The 21,680-nt window shown below is 37.5% G+C and overlaps 2 protein-coding genes across 14 annotated transcripts in view; one reads left to right on the forward strand and one right to left on the reverse strand.

Annotated features, from left to right (window-relative positions):
• Positions 1-893: 893 nt before the first annotated feature.
• On the reverse strand, positions 894-19,993 carry car (vacuolar protein sorting-associated protein 33A). Of its 3 annotated transcripts, XM_089070322.1 has the most exons (11): positions 15,932-19,993; positions 15,602-15,849; positions 15,089-15,466; positions 3,609-3,872; positions 3,306-3,502; positions 2,651-3,135; positions 2,382-2,502; positions 2,163-2,323; positions 1,528-2,073; positions 1,324-1,446; positions 894-1,236 (listed from the first exon to the last, which is right to left on the reverse strand). In XM_089070322.1, the coding sequence occupies exons 4-11, from the start codon at positions 3,705-3,707 to the stop codon at positions 1,148-1,150; spliced, it is 1,821 nt and encodes a 606-aa protein (XP_088926448.1). In that variant the 5' UTR covers positions 3,708-3,872; positions 15,089-15,466; positions 15,602-15,849; positions 15,932-19,993; the 3' UTR covers positions 894-1,147. The 3 variants fall into 3 exon arrangements, with proteins under 3 accessions (XP_088926448.1, XP_088926447.1, XP_088926449.1); XM_089070321.1 differs by lacking the exons at positions 15,089-15,466; positions 15,602-15,849; positions 15,932-19,993 and adding an exon at positions 14,697-14,901; XM_089070323.1 differs by lacking the exons at positions 15,089-15,466; positions 15,602-15,849; positions 15,932-19,993 and adding an exon at positions 4,171-4,337.
• Positions 4,422-21,680, forward strand: part of LOC105422974 (uncharacterized) — a 119,394-nt gene continuing 102,135 nt past the window's right edge. Inside the window, exons 1-3 of one of the 11 annotated variants that reach the window (XM_011632569.3) lie at positions 6,695-7,519; positions 10,726-10,955; positions 11,126-13,257. In XM_011632569.3, the coding sequence (XP_011630871.2) occupies positions 13,108-13,257 (150 nt within the window). In that variant the 5' untranslated portion in view covers positions 6,695-7,519; positions 10,726-10,955; positions 11,126-13,107. Of the gene's footprint in view, positions 4,644-6,694; positions 7,520-10,725; positions 13,258-14,895; positions 14,994-21,680 lie in introns of those variants that run through there. The other 10 variants (XM_089070313.1, XM_089070314.1, XM_011632573.3 and 7 more) reach the window with 10 other exon arrangements.

Here is a 21,680-nt window from a genome sequence, read left to right on the forward strand (position 1 = left end):
ACACATATATATATATATATATACATATACATATACATACAATACATATACAATAAAGATAATGAATGGTAAATATTCTTTTGTCTTTATAAAATCCTTCATAATTAGATTTTTGCATAGAATTATATGTTATACGATTATTCTTATCGTTATTGAATATTTTAAAATCTTTATGATGTGAATCTATTTAAAATATTAATTGTAAAACATTAATTAAGAAATAATACAAATAAATACTATAAGGATACTATAAAAATTTGGGTAAATAATTTATTATTATAAATATTATTACAATTTTTGAAAATTTTGATGAGTTTTCGATTAAGTAGGTAGAAATATCAAAAATTTAAACAAATAAAACAAAAAGTTATAAATTAAGAATTAAAAATTCTTAAATCTGCGTTTAAAATGTTAATAAAATTTTAATTGAGAAGAGAATACGGATAAAAGGATATAAACATATTATATAAAAATTTGGCTAAAATAATAAAATAATAAAAAATGTTACATAAATAAATAATAACATTACAATTTATGAATAAAAAACTGATATATTTTCGATCGGGTAGGTAGGGAAATTGTAATAACTTTATTTTTATTTTGTTAATAATTTAAGCTTAATTGAAACTAGGAAAACTAGGAAAACAAGATATTAACAATGCAGATTAATAGAGATATTATTATAATCTATAAATTGATATATCTTTTATATAAAATAATAATTGTAAATAATATATTAAAAATATATTTATATTAAATTTAGATAAGTGCTGTATCAGTTTTTATGAAAAAAATGTTGTAATTTGTAATACTTTGAATTTAAAAAAAATTTTAGATCACATTGATCATAATAGATTTTATATACAAATAGGAAAGAATTTATTACATGTTCATGTGTTGAAGCAGTATATTTTCATATATACATATATGTACAAAATATGTAAATGTAATATCTATAAGATTGTGATGTAATATCTATAATATCTATAAGATTTTAAAAAATTATCTTATTTTTTTATATTTTTATATATTTGTATAAATGTAAAATAAAATAATAATAAAATAATAATATATATATACAGTTTAGCCTTATTGCATGAAAAATATTAATTATTCTATTTTGGTATTTAAGCAATTTTTTTTCTTTTCACTTGTGTTCTAAATCTTCCATCAAAGAAATAAGAAATGTATTGCCATTGATTAAACTAGTAGTTCCCACGACAAATTCAACATTTACTGAAAACAGATTTTTATATTATATTTATATATTTTCACATTCATTTATTAATTCACACAAATAAGCTTTTCTATTATAATACTTACAGTCTTCTTGTTGCGATAGAAATCGAAGAGCAGATATTTCGGCAAAAGTACACCCTCCAATAAAAAATACCAGAATCAATTTCGGTGATTCCGAATTAGAATCTTCGCTAGTAATAGAATTACCTAAAATAAATATTTATATTTTAAGAAAAATACATTAAAAAAAATAAGTTATGTATATAGTAAAATATAAATTTAACATACGTCTTGCCGATGAAGATACATTATACGGGACATTGCTTACTGTAGGTCCTGGCAATAATTCCATTACGTCGTTCAATCCTTGCCAACCGTTTGGTTGTACTAGTTGCTCTGCCAGTCTCACGCTTAGTGGTGCATATATAGAATGTACGTAACTGATGTCTTTTGGTGTTATTTCATTCTCGTCCTCGACAGTAAGTCTTAATGCTTTCCTTAAAACAGTATATTGACGCACTGATTGTTGTTGTTTTAATAATCCAGCTTTTTCCAAGTTTAATATAGTTGGCAAATGTTGAAATCCATAAGTGTCAATTATTTCTTTTTTATAATAATTTAATAGTTTTGGTTTCAAACCAGAATTTGTTAACGATTGTATGCAAAGGAGACGTAAAACTTTGAGTAATGGTTGTTGCTGTGCTATCATATCCTCAATGTATGTATTTGGTTTATCTGTATCAATACAATATAATAGTTCTTGCTCGACACTCAATGATTCTAGGAAATTGCTCGAATCAGTTATTTCTTTTATCATTTCCGCGATTGTAGTGTCTAATTAAAAAGATTATAAATTATTAAAATATAAGTAATAAATGCCAAAAAATATCAGAAAATAAATTTAAATGCATTTTATTACTTACGTCTTGCTAAAGATTGTTTTGTGGCCAGCATGTGTGGTAATCTTGCAACAAATTGTTTAATTTCTTGTACACTTTTGTCTCCATGTCTTTCATCAAACTGAGATGAAATGACTTTAGCTTTCTTACTAAGAATTGGACCAACACCGTTAAAATTTTTATCCCTAGAAGAATAAATATATAAAATATTGCTACATATAGAGAAAAATATGTGTAATATACCTAATCTCAGCAAAGAGTTCTTCTCCCGAATTCAATATAATTTGTTCCTTTTCGTTCAAAGACATTGCTGTAGGAGAATCATCAGAATCATGGAATTTTCTTGCGGGTAAATGCACAGTATCTAAAGTTAGATAAAAAAATACTTATGTTAATACTTTGTGTGAAAATTGTATTTAAATTAAAAAAAATGTCTCAAAACTGCAATTTTATTAAAAAAATATAGAAATATACTAATTATATAGAAAATATCACACAAATTGATACTTTACTGTATTTTATTCCATAAATTTCATCTATTAAGCCTTCATAAGTTAATTGTGTAACTAAGGGTGAAAGTAAATCTACAGTTCGATCCAATAATAATAAATGTTCAATGGTAACAGATGAAATAGGAAATGATTTATTATCTTCCTCCTCTCTATTTAATCTTTCCAACAATTCCCAAACTTTACTGGCCGCTGGTCCTCTTCCCGTGACTTTTGTGATTTTGCCATATAATTTTTGCAAACCTTGTATGGCTTGCGCGACTTGATACAGACAAGTGGGATCGTTTTCCAAATGAAATTCTTTAAAGGATCCACTCAGTTCCATTGACAACAAATCATTATCAAATGGAAAGAGATCACATTTGAATTCTTCTATTAGAGTAAAGCTGCCAAAGACACCACGATTTTGGAGTTTTTTCTGACAAAGCAAACTCTTGCGTGGAACAAAGAATAAGTGAAATTCTTTACGTGGTCTCTTGCCTTCTTCCCTATAAATATATTTAATATACAAAGTGTCGCCAAACTTTTTCATACAAACTTTGACAGTACATTAATACAAAAAATTATTGACGCAGCTGAAGAGATTAAACTTAGTGGCATTTAGCGAGACAAAATTAAAGCAATAGTATTCTATCCATTAATATATTTGCTATGTTACCCATGAACATTCTCGGCAATCAGGTCCATGAGCTCTAACTGCGGTCTCGAGATAAATATGATATTAGCAATGTTCGACGGTATCGTCAAAGTTCCACCACATAATGGATACATTTTCACAACACCGTACTCTTCCAATAAATTATATTTAGCGACCAGACCAATGGGTCCGGCCAATGACTGGTCCCATATGATAGCCTACATAAAAAAAGAAATATCATGTAAATATATAAACTAATGATTGATTTAAATTCTTCTGATAATTGTTTTCTTTGAGAAGAGGTTAAGTCTCGAAGAGACCTACCTTTGGACCATCGCACTTTTCCAACAAGCAAAGTAGTCGCTTCCTTGCCTGTTCCTGGATGAGTCCGACGTTCAATCTGCCTCCTGTTAAATACGACATGATTATACTTAATGATAAAAAAAGTTTACAACGTGTCGGCTGCAGGACACATGTATCCAAGATCGCTTTGACAGTGCAGCGATAGCAGATAGCAGACAGTTGTGTTGACAATTTCACGCGTGCGCAGTAATTCGACAATAGCGCTCCATTTTATTAAGTTAGAACCTGGAAAAACTTAAACAATTAGAATTTTTATGTCTTCGACAATTCTTAATTGTAATTAGCTATAATAATCGCGACTTAAGTAAGAGTGACTCCAATCGAATTTCCATTGATTGAAGAAAATTGACTTATCAGGTATTTGTCTGCATTATTTTGTTAACATGATTAAGAGTTATTAATTTTTTCTGTTGTTTCCGAGAAAAATATACAGAAAAAGAGATATCGAGCCAGAACTATGAATTATGATGGAATGATGATCTCGCGATTGAGTTTTGATTAATTTGAATTTTGATTTTCTAACCTTTTTGTGCATTTCGCTATTTTCAATTCTTCGAAGAAGAAATTTCGTGAAAATCTCGTATGCATGCCTTAAGCAAATGCTGCAATCAATTTGCTATTTTCGATCATTCATATCCCCCGAAATATTCGGCTTTATTTCGAATGTGCCGAATAAGCATGGCGATATGTTCGAGATATTTCGAGAATCGCAATGTCGTCCCTCGATAAATTTCTGACGTCGTTCGCCAGTCGCATCGAAACGCGTCGCGATGAATTGCGGGATCATATTCGATTCGCCACGTACCTCTCACAAATGTTCGATCTAAACGTAAATTTCCTGCGAAATTCCTGAGAAATTCCCGCGAGTGTAAAACATGAGATGCAATCACCGTCGCACGATTTCGGCATCGACGATCCGTTTCTGTGCACTGGAAATCGATCAAAACCTCCCGTTCCTCTTCGCTTTGCGCTTCGCGCAACGAGGTACATCGAGAGGTGCGTTCGAATGAATAATCATTATTAGATATTTATATGTACATATTTTCGTTTTCTCAAAAAACAAAAAAAAAGTATCCGATATTTCCAATTCCGACGTATTCACTAAAATATTTCAAATTTCATTTTTGCATCAAATAGCAGCTCCGTTCGTTTTAATTGCATTTTTTGGTCTCCCGTCTCCTTCGCTCTTTCTCCCTCAAAGGATGAAACACTCATTTCACTCATTTAATGCAGCTAAAATGAATAGACCTAATTACAACGTGAAGTTCGTTAATGCGGTTAGCGCGCTGCCTCGACTGTCTAGTACACCGGGTCATTAATGCCTTAAAACGGGAATTTATATGCGTATCGGGGCAAATTCAGAACGTGCGTTACATGACTGAATATTCGGCTGTTGATTACTCGCTCATAAATATCATAAATATCTTTTTACACTTTGTTTCATGAAATTTTAACCGTTCTTAAATTATTATTGAATAACTAACAGATCTACAATGCGTGAGTACTTGGAAAAAAGAGTTTGCAAGTTTTATATTTAAAAATTTAGGATCTAAAAATAATTTTGTTGAGCCACCAAAAAAAAATAAAATAAAATAATTATGCAGGTTTACGTTTAAGCACGATGATATTATATTAAAAAAATGTTTAATATTCTAGTCATCAATTTGAACATCCCAAAACTATTTGCATCGAATTTTTGGGTGTTTCAATAAAACTGTTTTTTTTTTTTTTTTTTTTTTTTTGCGAACATTATGAAAGCGGACGCGCCGATACGCGAACAACTTCATGCGTTACGCCATCTAATGGACACTTTTACATGTGTGTGTGTGTGCGTGTGCGTGCGTGTGTGCGTGCGCGCGCGCGCGTGTGTGTGTATGTGTGTGTGTGTGTGTGTGTGTGTGAGTGACATATTTCGAGAATCATTTTTCGATGAATTTTGCGCGTGTCGCATATCGCGTCGTCAGTCATGAATATTCGTCGCGATGGATTACCCAGTCAAACCGCTCGAAAAAATTGGGACTCTTCGCGATTTGTTGACCATTCAAAAGTGAATTTCGCGCACGTGGAATTATCACGCGAGACGTCTCGTAAAATCCGTCGGACCGTCGTAACGTTAACTGTCATATGCAATTACTGTTACACGGCAATTTCGTGATTGCAGCCATCAGCGTCCAGATATGATGGCATCGGAATTCTCTTCATTTTACGTTTTTTATCCGCGGGTGCAGTAAACGTGCCATTGTACGTCACGAGGTGCACGCATGTCTCTTTCATGATTTACCGCGTCGCAAAGCAGCCGATAGACAAGCTGTCTGCAAAAGTCGCTGTGTTTTCGAATCTCACGACACTTCGAAACGTCCTCCGTAACACTCAAATTAAATAGTAGCGAAGTAATCAAGCAAGCAGCGATTTAACATTTACGGGAATTATACATTTAGGGGATTTAAACAGGATTTATAAAAGAAGTTTATAAAGATCAATTTATATATACGATAAAACTTTCTTGCTATCGGAAATGATATATGCTGATCGTTGAAGGGCTAATTTTAATCTGATTTTAATAATTAATTGTGTCAGTTTTTTAATTTATATGAAAGAAGTAATTTCTAAAAAGTAATTACATGATAGATTTCGAGAATTTTTGAAAATTTACAGGATCGATATAAGTAACTTCCTCGAAGATTTATTTTTAATCGCTTGTTGTAGAAATTGATTCGAGATCTAAATAATTCTGTTTATGCAAATCGATGAAATCGATTTGCCGTTCGTTTTTATTCTTTTAGATTGTTATCATTTCCATCTCAATTCTTCTTCATCTCTACGGATTTTGCCTGAATGTGCGATATGCCGAAGAGGGCATTATCGGTTTGTATCGTGGCCGAGTGCGTGTCTGTAGTGCACTGTGTCAGTGTTCCGGAGACTGCGCAGCATCCCGCGAGGATAAGCGGGGACCACGCGGTGGCGGGGGGGGGGGGGTCGTGGGGGGGATAGAGCGCGAATATAGGGGAGGCACTTCGGTTTTTAATCCGTGGATGTAACGGCGCGGTGGGGACGATATCCCTCGCGCGGCTCTCTCCTTTCGCCGATAGGACTCCGCTCCCCGAGCCGTGTACCTCTCGTCCACCCCTTCTCATCCGCTCGGTTGCTTTTCACCCCGCCAAGTCTTCTTCTCCCTCATCGCTCCAGTACCCCACCATCGACGTCGATCCTCCCGCTACGTCGTCTGTCGTCCCGACGTCCTCTCTCTAACACCCTCCGTGCTACTCGCCAGGCGGGGGTCGCTACCGGTCTCCTAGTGACTTTCGTCGTCGGGGGTCGCGTGACACGTGCGTGAGAAAGTACCGGTCCCGCTCCCGATCTCGGGGTCTCGATCTCGACCGATACGACGACCGAGTGGTCCCGCGTCGACGTCGCGATCGTGTGAGATTGGCGAGAGACCGACGATCGTCGTCGAGGTGATATTTGAGACAACGATCCACCGACGTCGCGGTCTCGCGGAAGATTCGCAAAGGGATCGACGATCTAAGCGCCGGATGGCACTTGGTGATTCATCGAATTCACGAGTCGCGGAGGAATGGTAAGAGATCGGAGATCGCGCGACACCCGAAATCCGGTGGTGATACATCGTTATCGGCGAGCTCCGGCGAGATCGTCACGATATTGTGTCGACAGCTGTCTCGTGGACCTCATCGGGTGGCTTTTGAAGATTGGTGCGCGCGTCTCGCTTGAAATGGTTTCCGTCCGCGAGAGAACGGCGGATCCGGTGTCTTGTGGCATCCGTTAAAGATCGGGTATCCTTCAAGTGGTTAGCGGAGTTCCAAGCGGTTCTCTCCACGAAGAACCTTAATGCGGTGTCGTTCCTGATATTCATTGTAAGTGCGATCGTAGCAAAGGGGCTCAAAGACGCGGTATAACGCGATACTCGATATATTTCATTTCATCAAATTATACCGCCAGTTTCGTCATTAAAATCCGCTCTTCCATCGCGTAACTTTCACCGCCTACTAATATTAAAATGATTTCACAAGTGAAATTTGTTCTTCTCCGGTCTTTATAAGCGGTTCTTTATAAGCGGAAAGTCGCGACTATCCCGCAATCGGAAGTCGTTTCTCGTATTGCGTTATTATGGCTTTTATCGTCATGATGTTCGCGTCGACGAGCATTGTAACATTTTACCTTCTCTTCATCTTCTATCCCATAAACGATCCACTTGACTGAATGTTTTCCGTCTATTTTTGTTATTGATATTTGATTATCGGGTGAGAAACGGACGTAAAATAATTACATCCCCTCAGTGTACGTAAGGACGATGCATGACGTACGAACGAAGATATCTTGAAATCAACTTTGCGGTGTTACATTATTAATTCAAATTCCGATTCCTCTAAAATAAGGCATCCATACGGCCAGATGGATTATAAAAAGCTTTAGATCTAGGAAGCGAAGCGATGTTATAATTCGATCTGGTCCAACAGTTTCTCCATTTTAAACAGATACGACATTGAAAGTCTCAAGAAAAGGGGGAAACGGCATAATCACGTAAAACAACATTTAAGGGAACTGCCGTGGAATTGGATCTTTTTTTGTGGGAATGTGATCCAGAAGAAAGATAGAGAGAAAAAAGAGTTTGAGATTAGCCAGGTTATAAACTTCTTCATAACATCGTCTTTTTCGTTTTAATCTTGCAAAGTTAGTAAAAAAAAATCTTTGGAATTGTTTTCATCTTTTTTAAATTTGTCCCTTGATCGACGATAGTTCTTCATTTCGTTGCACATTCTACATCCTCGTTGACAAATTAATCAAACATAAGTGTAAAGTTACCTTTAATTATCTTCAACAAAAATTTTCTTCTTGTCTTGAGTTATCTTCAATCTTTTTATTTCATATGTATAAATTAATGATAATTTGACATTAAAAAAATATTGTTTTTAAATATTATTATGCTAGAGTTAATTATTACTTCACGATTTATCTCCGATAATTTGATCTATATTATATCTATATTCGATACTTCATTTTTTTCCTCTTTCGATGTAACATACGCAGTTCAAAGTTTAGAACGACGTATTTTACGAAAGCTCGAATCTTCTCTTCCTTGCACAGGTATATTTTCTCAGTAAAGCTGTTGTAAGCTTTCTTAAGTAGCTGTCGATATATTTCTAGTTTTTTTTAAATCGTTATAATCGCCAATTTGAGTAATCGATAACGCATTTCATACATATTTGTATTTATCTGAGATAGATAGAAGATATTTAAAAAAGAAATTGATAATTATAATTATAATTATAATTTTTTTAGTTGAAAAATAAATGTGTTTGAGAAAAAGTACAAATAAATAAAATTAAAAAATTCGAAGAAAACTTTCAAATGAGAATGATCAAAAATACATAATTTTACAATATAAAATAAATTATATAATCTTATTGCTTGTTTGGAATTGATTTTTCTCCCAACTTGAATAAATTATAAATTATACAAAATATCTAATCTAATAGTATATTATATATATATATATATATATATATATATATATATATATATATATATACATACATACAATGAATAGTAACTATCTTTAACAAAAAGCTAATTTTAGATAGTAGATTAATTTATAAACAATTATCGTTTACATTAGATGCGGGATATAAATATAAATGTATATTTTTTTCTCGGATGGGGATTAGGATGGATTGAAACATGATTTATCTATTGCATTGTATGGATTGATGACAGCTATATATAGAAGAATACATTTCGTTTATTGGCTTCGCCAAGTCGAGAACTGCCGTTCGAGAGCATAGCGGAGCGGCGAGCATAATCGCGAGCGTCGAGGAGTGGGTTGCGCGGCTCGTCGGTTCGTGCACGATGCAGTTTATGATAATATTTAATCCGGTTACAGCGAGTGACGAGTGTACGTAGTGCGAGCACACACTCGAGTTCTCGGACACGTGTTGTGTGTGGTCGGCACGACCAGTCGATGATTCCGTTCCGACGACTGTGTCGTCGTTGACGACGTAATCCAGTTATAGCCCGAGCTAACGAACGGTACGTCAGTCCGTTGGCGCTGGCGTTTTGACCGAGTATTTTTTTACGAGTTCGCACTACTTCGATCGCGGGATACGGGCGTTCGGGCGGAGGGTGTTACGCGATCAATCTTCCGCGCGATGTCACGGGGCGATTTTGCCGCGCGGATTTTATACTCCGTTTCTCATGGGATACGCGCATCCGCGTTTTAGCGTGATTGCCCACCGACGACGTCGTCGGTCACGATATGTCGTCCATTCATCCGCATCGCGCGCGAGATGTCATTCATCGACAGTTTCCTACGTCGACTGGGGTAACGCCGTGTTGTGACGATAGATCATTCCTGGTGATCGTCGCGTATCCCATGAGAAACGGAATACCGTTGGACTTGATTCGCACGATCGCAGCCGGTGTGGAAGGCACTCGTCAAAATCGTCGTGATCGTATCTTACGCCACGAAGGTCTAAGCGCAACGTCACACGTATTGAAATATCAAAGTTTCTTATCGTATACCGAGCATCGTCTTGTAGTCGGTAGCCAGTTGATCGTTACTCTGTGTGATTATGAAACTGAATTATGAATGGAGAGTTTTGAGAGAGTACCATTCGGAGAATATACTATACATTTATGCCATACGTTAAAGGCATCTAAAGATCATAGGTCGTATTTCGTGTGTCATGCATTGTAATAATCTAAAGATCATGCAAGTTGGAACGTTAAAGTTGTTGCAACCTCTCAATTCAATTTGCATTCTTGTGTCACATTGATCGTCTTTTTCGCGATATTATCATTATGTTTGTCACACGACGTTCAATATGCTGAAAGCATACGGTTGCGCTACGTGTCGCATATTTATATCGTGCATTCAGACATTCGGAGGTGTATACGCTTGTATACATATATACACGTATGTATATATATATATATATATATATATATATATATATATATATAAAGAGAATAGGTCAAAATATATAGCAAAGCTGCTCTGTTAAGTTACCATTTTGCATAAAGTTGCTTTATTATCGTCTCTCCTTTCTCGTGGGATAATCAGAGGTACGCGTGTACGATGAAACATTAAGTGCCATGAGCCACAAGCGCCACGATCCCTCGTGAACCTCGCAGTGTGTGATATCTATAGTTACGGGTATATTAAAACTTTACTAATCGCGAGCGCAGCCAATTCTCGGATCGTCACGGTATGATATTGCAGAATTCGAAGAGAAGTGCCGCTTCACGACGAGCCTCTCAATCTTCTTTCCACGGAGACTTGCGAAGATCGAGGTGATTAGCGACAGGGATAACGCGTTTCGCTACCGCTTTGACCGGGTATAATCGAGCCGAGGAATTAAAGAGATCTATCGTTTTCAGCTCGACGAATAGTTCAAACCCGAACGACGATAGTTCAAACTTGATACAGTCTTATACATTTCTTGTTTTGACATTGCCCGTAGGATCGAATCTGAGAGTGAAGGAGGCAAGTCGCAAACTACGTGGAAGACGAGCGATCGAACGCGAAAAGGGAAGAGACATATATAAGGAATTCAAATATCGTTTCGATCGATCGGCCAAGCTGGCAGGGCGTTTTGTAGCTTCCCCTTCAAATTCTCTCGAGCGATTGATACAAACACACATACGTACATGCAACATACATACATACATAATACATACACCAAGTAAGCTCCATTTGGGAAAATTCGCAAAATTCGTAATGTATAAGTGGCAAGCAGCGGTAAACGATAACGTAAACGATTGTTTCTGCAACTCGATGAACTGATTGTCAAACGAGGAATCGTTCGATTAAAGTGGTACGTCAACTCGCGCACGAGGTGTTCCCAGTTCGAATCTTTTGCGCGAGTGATCGCGAAGTGAAGCATCGTGGGTATCGAAGGATGGAGAGGAATCGGAGGGACGCGAGGTCGCACAAACGTGGAAGGACAGGATTTGCGTATCCGTGCGTTTCCTCTTGAGAGGCTCTGCGACGTGCCTCCGAACGCATATCCGCGCGTTAGACACGAGCGTGCCGATTGATCGCGGAATCAGCAAACAGAGCGCCTTCGGTGATGTTTGCCGGGCGATGGGGAGACGTGCGTAACATAAGTTTACCAATCAACGTGGGAGAGAGAGAGAGAACGCGGAACGTGCAGACGCATCTCTTGTGCGAACGGGTCCTCGTCATTCCCAACTGCTATTGATTGGAGAAATATCGTCGAACCGTCGAAAACCGATCACCACAAGTGCGTATCGGGAAATCCAAAGATACTACCTATCACGCAAAAGAGAATGAAAAGTTTATCCCGGATTTTATTCAATTACACATCTCACACTTTTTAATCGAACATCCGATCGAGTAATCCGGGTGTTGTATGAAAATCCCCGAGAGAGGAAAGTGTCACGATGTGACTATATCAGAGGGTCGAAAGTTGAATTAGAAGTCAAGGGAGATCGACGAAGCGGAAGAGAGGATCGATACGATCGGTCGTAGTGTGAGATTCGGCCAAACGGTAAAAGGGAATTCCGGGATCACGGCGGTCAATCGTCGTGATCGATCGAGCTTTAAAACGCCGCGAAACGCGGCCCAGTGTCGACGTGTCGAGGGGCACTGGAGACGAACGAGAGCCACCCGGAAAGACCACCAGAGTGGGAAAAGAGGAAGACGCGGAGGCGGGAGGTCACGTACGCTTGTATTTTTGTCCTCGCGGGAAATCAGCGACCGAAGAGCGGAGCCATCCGAGCACAGTACGAGGAATACAAAGGATAGCGAGACAAGTCGTTCTTTATCACGCTTGGTGGCAAATTGATAACGAGTCGATTGTCACGTCTTACGGAAACGAATTTCCGTCTGGAAGAGAGGGAAAGAGGGTGCGTTTTGAAGTTCCTTTGAAACGATTCGCGAATATCCTAAGATTCTTTCCCTCGGCATTCAACAGCGCTCGTTTCAACAGCACGTCGGGGAATTATTGTCAAGCTTCATGGCAGATCTATCGGTGCGTTTCCTCGTATCGTTTGCCGCTAATCAAAAGAACAGTTTCAATCGTCGTACGAATGAGCGGCGAAGAAAGGAGCGGAGATCGCTTCTGGAAATAGAAGCGTAAAGACGTCGAGGATAGAAAATCGTAGTCTATCGATAAGACGCGAGGCGAAGAAATTCAAAAAAATTGGAGAGACAAAATAGCTGAAAAGTGAATTCCTAGAGATTAAGAGGCGATAGAGGAAACTACGTGGCAATACCATCGCCACGTGAAAGAATATAATTCGAAGATTTGTTTTCCCCTTTGCCTTCCTTTTTCCTTCTTCGCGAACTTTCGCCGCGGCAATCTATCCGCGTGCCGCCCTTCACGGTGGCTTAGGGATATCACAAGAAATCCAGAATGCGCCTCGGCCTCTTCCGTGGGGTTGTCAGGAGTATTAGACCTTTTATCGGGAACAGAGAGAAATGAAGTTATCAGTGTCGGCTTACACAGCTCAGGCCAGTGCTCACAAGAATCTCTGTAGCTATCAGCAACAGCGGAGCTACGGAGCCACAAATCAGGCATCCACGGCCCGGACCCCCTCAGACCTCGCGACGGTCCTTCCTGCCCTCAAGGTTCGTATACTGTGGTGTTCTCTCATTGTTCGAAATTGCTGACTATTGTACATAACATATTGGTATGCTTATTTTTATTTTTTGATCTATACAAAATTTCTATAATTCTCCGTGATTGTTAAAAAGTTCCGTGCAAAATATATTTCAGACAATATGTTATTTTTATCTATAGATTTTTTTTTATTAATTTAAATTTCTCTGGTTTTTCCTTTCCTAACACGAGATATGGTAATTGAAGTGTAAAATAGGTGATGACGAAGCCCTACTACGATTATACGTTATACTTCGTATCTTTTACTTTCCTGTTAATGTGGGCCATGATGCATATACATTGTGCGAAAACAACATCGGAGTTTAAAGTTAGATATAGAGTGTCCAAGAATTATATTATTTTAACCGCTATTATTTCGCTTTTCATTTCTCTTTAATGAAAATACCAAGAGAGATCATCCCTCATAATACTTTTCCAATCTGTAACATTATACGTCTTTGTAATTGAGCTTTAAATTAGGTTTCTATTGAATTAAGATTCAATAAAATTTAAAATGTGATTTTATCTTCTTTAATTTGATTCTTTAACTATTGTTGAAAATGACATTTTTGTGTAGAATAATTGAATTTACCACAGGATTCATAAAGAATAAAACGATCTAAAAAGATCTAGGAAAGAAATCGAATGATTTTGAGACATTTTTTTATGATAATGTAATATTTCATGACACCCTATATAACATTTGTAACTTTTACTTACATTCACAAACAGAGTTTGCTATGCTCGTTGGAACATTATAGTGGAACATTAGATATATATTGCATTACGGTAGATTTAATCTTTAATTTAGATTTAATCGTTAATTACTGAAATTTCGGGAGCTAATTTAACCGGCAGTTTAGTTTCAATTAATACTAATTATTATTGAAGCAATGAAATATTTTGATTTATTTGATTTGGATGATTAGATTTAATTACTAATCAGAAATTAATTGATAACATGTTGTTTTAATTAAAAAAATATATATTTCATTTGGACAGTGTTATATAAAAATGAGTTAACTAAACTTTTCAACTTTTCAATTTCGGAATTTAAAGCTTAATAGGCCGTGAAAAGATAGCAGTTTGAACGCATCTTTTTAAAATATGGAAATTATATAAAAATCTTGGCTATGTTTTATTTTAAAATGCGAATATTTAACAAAACTTAATCCCGAATAAGAATTTATTACTTATACATATACATATACTTAAGAGATATTTATCCCGCAATATTTGATATAATTAAAACAAGATAAATAAGAAATCATAGATATAAATAAATTAAAATCTAAAACATGCCACCAATAAAAATTATGAAAAATTAAGACAACGTTATTTATATAAAAAAAAAAAAAAACACGAATATATATTATTTGTCGTATAACGCGTTCATGAAATAACTCACTTTCATACTTAATGTGCAGTGCTGAACTTTGCCTCAATCATCTCTTCAAAATGCACGGTCGTCAACTCGGTTGTTTGCATAATCGATCCTCTCTTAAATTTCCCTTAAGTTAACTCATCTCCGCATATAATACCGTCCACTTTACGATGCTGTCTAATTGCGTGGTATAAATTATGTTGTTTCTTCTGTGTGAACGCAGCTCTGAATGTCGCAACGTAAGGGCGAGAACGCGCGGTCGAAAAAACGGCGCAGTAGAAAATGTCGAAAAGACAGCCGGTGGTTCGTATATCGCTTCCCGTAAGTGTCATCCAGTATTACTTCTTTGAGTACTTCTTTGAGGAAAAATTATATAATATATTGTGCTTGAAAAGTATCTATTCGATTGCTCTTACTCTATTCTCTGACTTTGATATTATCGCACGAACGCGTCCACCAGTATTCCCAAGCAGTCTTCTTTCTGTCTCATTCAGCAATCTCATTTTCTCCTCTCACTGTCTGCGAGGCTCATTTAAAACGATCTATAATTCCACGACGACAGCTGATCCCGTTTTGTGAATTGCAGATTGTATTAATATGAGTCTGAAACTTGTGTAGAAGTTGCGTAGAAATTCCTCAGTATTTAAAGAGTGTGATGTCATCGTTTTTTTATACGACACTTAATTATGGACTATTGAGATTTGCTCACTTTTCGTCAATCTGTTTGCTTGGTTTGCTTATTCTATGTGATATCAGATGTAGAAATTCCTTCTTTCCGTTTTCGTCTTTGATATCTAAAAATAATAAAATATCATACCGTAAGTATATAAAAAGTCATCCATTCGCCGAGTGTCACACGTGCAATAGCATTCATTCAGATTCACAGCGCGCTCTTTCATTTTCTAAGAAATACTTTCCCGAAAACGTACGATTTTTTTATTGGAACTCTCTCATTGAGACTTATATCTCTCTCATATTCTCCGAGGATAACGTCCTTTCGTTGTGTTACACCCTATATACGTATAAACGAGATTGCTGTAATTAATTGCACCGTCAGTATGTCTACAACTAATTTGTATCGCTGGAATGTTTGCTGTCGTCGTGGTTCGACGCGTGTAGAGGAACATAACACGGGATGCCGTGATGTAATATTATTTCGAATAGGAAGCGTGTACACCTAAGTTAATTAACATCTCTGAGCATAAATACGTATTAACCCCTAATTTCACATTGAATCATGCGAAACACAATTTACTCACATGTACATGAAAATTCCAATAGCATATTGTAGCAAAAGCAATGCTTTGTGTCTTATTATCTATCGCTTTTTTTAGTTTTACCTCGAAATAAGCGTTTCGGGTCAAAACTTAAAATAACAATGATAATTCATGTAACTTTCTCTTATATATTATCTTCAAAATATGGTATCATTGAAACTTTGATGTTTTTCTTCCGCTGGCCAAAATACATTTTTCAATTCAAAATTTACTCCGGAAATAGCGAAAACTTCAGTATAATAATTTCTCTATCAAAATTTACTCCGGAAATAGCGAAAACTTCAGTATAATAATTTCTCTATCACATTGGTTTTATCGCTCGAAGAACGCAAATCTGTAATTTCACAAATTATCACATAACGAATAGAAAGATAATTGCAAAATTCAAATTTCAATTGGCGCATACAACTCGTTTTACTTTTTGCTTTAATATTTATACTTTTTGTTAGAGAGACTCATTAGGAGAGTAAAATCCTGTAATGAAATATCATTTCCATGTTATATCTTGTTGAAGGAAAAGGTGATTAATTAATTACATTTTGCAATTAATACACATAGTTCGCGTAATTAAAGATCAATTATGCGAGAGAGGAAAAAGCTTTAGCGAGCTCAAGTCCTCCGGGATAATAAATGACAGCCGGCAAAATCTTCCATCTTGCTCTTAAGAAAAAGATGACATCTTGACATATCGCGCTAACGCCTTGACGGTAATAAACAATGGCTGTGCTACTTGCCGATCTCGTCCAAATACGTCAAATGCGGTTGCACAAACACGGGTCATCAGGTATAGAAAAAAAAGCGTGCGAGGCGTGAAACGCGCGTTAGCCTCTGGAAATCGAATCGATTGGCGGACGAGCATCCATTGTGCGCTCTCCGCGGCGTGAAATTTGCTAATCTAAGGGGATAAAAATATCTGCACTTGGAAAAAGAGCCTCTTCAACCTAACGTAAACTAATCTTTTGATCCTTTTGGTTCCCTCGTTTGGTTCTCTCTGTCTCCTGTGTACGTACTGTAAAGTACGTACCATTTGCATAAACAGAATCCGGCTGTATACAGCAGGCCAGAAATACACGTGGCCTCTCGTATAACTCGATAAAGAAAATCGGGACGTTGCGCCTGCATGGCCGCTGGTAATCGATAGGGCGTTACATTTGGACGCGCGGTTGATTGGATTGGAAACCGGTGTATCGGCGATTGTACGGCGGACACCGGGACACGTCTCGCTCGGCGAGCGGGAAGCGAAGCGCTGGGATAAATTAATTTATGCCGCAAGCCGCACATCGCAGCTCTCTCTCTCTCTCTCTCTCTCTCTCGCGCGCGTGCCGCGCACTCTTTAACCTTCTCGCTAATGTACCGCTCTCCAGAAATAAAGACGTCACGCGCGCATCGCGCACCCCAATTACCGCTGATTGCCCTTCGAACGTTCGCGCACAAAGTGCCCCTGCGGGACGAGCGCTGCGGGAGAACCGGAACAAGCGGCTCGCGTTTCGTCGCGTGACACGAACGATGCCACTTTAATTACGCGTTATATACGTTACGAGTCCGAACGAGCGCGCAAACTCGGAACGTTGCGTCCAATGGCAGTATGCTCGCTCATTTGGAAAAAGCTCGATGTACGATGCTCGTTCCGCCTAGATGGGCAAGAATATACAAAATTGAGCAGAACTACAGATGCATTATTCTTCTAAATCGTGATGTATAAATAACTTTTCTAAAATGACCTAGAAAACTCTCCTTATCGTTAGACGCTCGTGCGCAAAACGTTTTCATGCGTCTGCGAAATCTCTTTAATGCACTGTAAAAATCTGACAGCGCGCTTTAGCGTCCTGCATCGCGAAACGGGGTTATCATCTTAAAGGAGATAGCGAGTCGTCACCCTCGATGTCAACTCAGCTCCAAGTTTGTTAAGTCTGTTGATGTGATTTACCCTCTTAGGGCGAACCAGTGGCGATTAGTAAAATTTCTTTCCCTATCTACATTTTACGGATGGAAACCGTAATCCGGACGACGCAGTTGCGCTAATTTCGAGTTCTATTTACTTTAGAGTTAGATTATTATCTATCTCTATTTAGACTATCGACGTAATCGCACCGCGTAATTAATTTCAAAGGATTGATATAATTTCGGTGATATAAGTTCTTCGCGTTCTTCGCGCTTGATGAATCTTTTTTGTTTTTTTCTGTTTTTTTTTCATCTTAAATATTTTTTCATACTTCTAAGTTCAAGAGTTGCTTTTATTCGAAAAAAATTACAAAAATTATATCGGTTTCAAACACTGATGATTTTATAATTATTACGATTTATTATTCCATCGTAATAATTTGTGCAGATCTTAATTTTGCCGAATTATTTATAAAGAATGATACATGCACACAAGTGCGTGTGCAGAGAATGAAGAAAACGATGTATTAGCTTGCCTTGAGAGTATACCTCGTGCAAAATGCATCTTTCATCTTTCTCGTGTTTACAAAAATATAAAGAATGCACGCTACGTAACGGGCACATTCTTAGCAATGCGCGATATTTTCTGCACCTTTCGAAAAGCCAGTGCAGTCGTGCTCGTTGTGTAGCACATAAGTTTGCATCATTTACATAGAATAAAATAAAATAAAATATGAGAATGTGAATCGAATTACGGAATTAACTGTGAAACACGCTGGGTAACAAACGAATCGATATAGAAATTAACGATATGCAAAATGTGCAATCTTTTTTTAGAAACACGATGTTGGCTTATATAGAAAGTTAGAAATTTTCTATCCGAACTAACGTCACTATTTTATTATACTTGCGAATATAATGTACTATTTCACGTGAGCGTTTTAATTAAAGAGCTTCTCGTGTTTAGCACGATTCCGTCATTTGCAAGGCCAATTTCGCCAGATATCGGGCAAACCTCGGCTAATCGATTCGCTCGGGGGACTGTCAATTGCACGTTATTTCCTCGAATTCTTGTTTTACATCGGTGCGACTTCTAATTGCGCGAAGTTATTATTTTTTTGTCATACTTTCTTATGAAATCGAAAGAATCACGTGGATTTTCCACCTCGAGGACGATGTATCATGTATGAGATGAGTACCGAGCTGAAAAGCTGAATATTGACGTTACGAGGAGTTCTTCATTCCCGAAATTCTAGCATTCCGAGATTCCGACGTTAGACGTCGTAATCGTGAAATCGTTGCGAAGCTTTCATGCCAAGTTTTTTCTTTGCGCTATTATAACATAGATTTGTACAAGAGCTTGCACTTTTCCGCGAAAACCGGAAAGATTTTGGTCTTTCGTGAATGTTGAAAACACACAACGTCGCGTTCATTATACTAAATAACAACACGTTTTTTAACCTTTAACAATACATTGCATATTTTTCGAGCAATTTTATTTTGCGTATACATATATTATACTAATATGTCGAAACAACATTGAAAACAATATTTATCCGAATATTTCTCGGCGCAATAGATATACGTATATATCGTATCTTTTGTAAATAGCGCGTCAATAGACGCCTCTCTCGGCTCTTTGTTTTGCTCAAAATTTTGCTTCGTTGACCGATATTATTTATCTGGCAGCTGGCAAATACCGAGTACCGTCGGAATCGACGAAAGTTGTCGGTTGGCGTGTCCTATGGGTACAATATCCACTTTACGGCGGGACGTATAACATTTATTTGAGTTTCTATCCTCCACCAAGACCGGAATAAGCCTGGGCGTTTGTGTACATACGCGAAGCGAGCTATCGCGAAAATTTCTTAATACCGCGGTGCGCATTTATTGGGTCGCGTGCCGTTGGGACTTGTATCCAAGTGTCGTTCCCGAGCACGATAACACGTCTCCCGGGATCTTGTCGGAATTCTTATTCCGCCGTGACACCTTACTTTTCCTATTTCATCTCCCTCGCTCCACCGTTCAACGCGACGGTATCTTCTTCGAAAACACACGGCCGATGTCAAGTCGATAAGAAAATCGTCGCTTAGTTCATCGAAATTCTCGTGTGTGCTTGGCCATTCAAACTTCGAAGCAATTCGAAAATTAAAATTTTTCCAGTAGGTCAGTATTATCAAAATGACAGGAGGAATTGAAAAAAATCGTTTTCGCACGTAATGTTATTATAAATATGTAGTCTTTGTAAAATAAGAGATTTTGTTCGCGTGGTATATACGAAGAAAACAATCTTTTTGCCGTGGGATTGCGACAAACAGTGCAGTACGATTATGATTTTGTAACGAGCAATCTCAACCAACGAGACATATTTTGCGCAAAAATTGGTTATTCGGACGGTTTACTTATCTCGCTGGAACACTCGTCGCATAAAACTGCCTGGGGAGAGAAAGCGGGTAATGTTGTTCCATGGAAATCAACAAACAAGCGTAACAGCCACGTCGATGTGTAATGCGACAGGAGGGCGGGTTTGTTTGCGCGGACACGCGCGGTTTGCTCGTTGCAATGTGCCTGCTTACACCTCTTGCTTCAATCTAAGAGAATATCATTCCAGCAAAATAGTAGACACACTTTAAGAGACATGGTATTTTATCAGGCGTCACGTAATAAAAAAGATATTTTATTTTTATACGTTGTAAGTGAGAGTATAAATCAAAAAGGCTGTTAAAAATGTGTGTAATACTAGAATACTAGTAACAGATATAAAAGGCAATAAAATGCGATTTTATTTAGTTATTTAGTCCACGTGACAGTTATTTAGCGTCAATAAATCGAAAGACGTCAATGCTGCTACACGGAAAGTGTTTTCGCCTAGATTTGATATTTCTGGAGTTAATGAAGCGGTCGACGAGCGTGCCAACGAAACGAACTTCCGTAATAAAGAGGAAATCTCGGTCGGCCGACGACTGGAAATGACATGATTCGTGATGGGGATGGGAAACGGGTACTCCGATTAGCTCGCTATGCCAAACACTCCGTCAGAACTTGTGTAGAGTAGGGTTCTCATTTCGGGTGCTCGATGCCTCACGGGATCCTCACGGTGATGCTCGCGGATTCACAATCGAGTAGCTCGATCTCGTGGATGCTGAATGCGATGGAACGTACACAGGCGAAAGAAGTAGGTCCCGAGATCCGCGGAAAACCATTAACTTGAATCGAGCAAAACGCTAACACGTAGTTTGGTCTGGTCCTCGCGTACGCGTGACTTGTTCTCGTGATCTTGTTCTGTACACAAAGAGACAAATGCAAAAGAATTCGGAATTAGCTAGAGAATAAAATAACAAAGAATAAGAAATTTGTATCTATGATAAAATACATAGTTTATGCGGGTCAAAAATGTTGTTTGTGCAGTTGTGCAAAACGCTTTTATTTATTTTATATTTTACCTTTGACACGTATAAAGCATGTTTACAGCGTGCACGAAATAAAAATTTTCTCCGTCTAGATTGCAGCCTGTTGTTGATATATGCTACGTATTCTAGAGTTGTAAAAATTAAAAAGCTTCGATACATTGGACCATGTACATATGTACATACCAATTTTAAAAGCTATCGAATTATATAGATATACAAATTTCTCATCGACAGCCCAACAGCGTTCTTCTTGTACTTGATATTTCTCACTTGATAATTATTTAATTAATAATTATCCATGTGGATCTTAATTCCCACCGCTTCATAGCTACATAAATGAAGGATAAGCTGCAAGATAGTTACAAGGATTATCTCTGCTATCTCGTTGAAGCAGGATGATAGTCTTGCAGTCTATATATATTTACTTCGCGTGAGACATG

Source organism: Pogonomyrmex barbatus, unplaced genomic scaffold (genome assembly GCF_055798465.1).
Source record: "Pogonomyrmex barbatus isolate J1 unplaced genomic scaffold, ASM5579846v1 scaffold10, whole genome shotgun sequence".
In the NCBI taxonomy this organism is placed as follows: Eukaryota; Metazoa; Arthropoda; class Insecta; order Hymenoptera; family Formicidae; genus Pogonomyrmex; species Pogonomyrmex barbatus.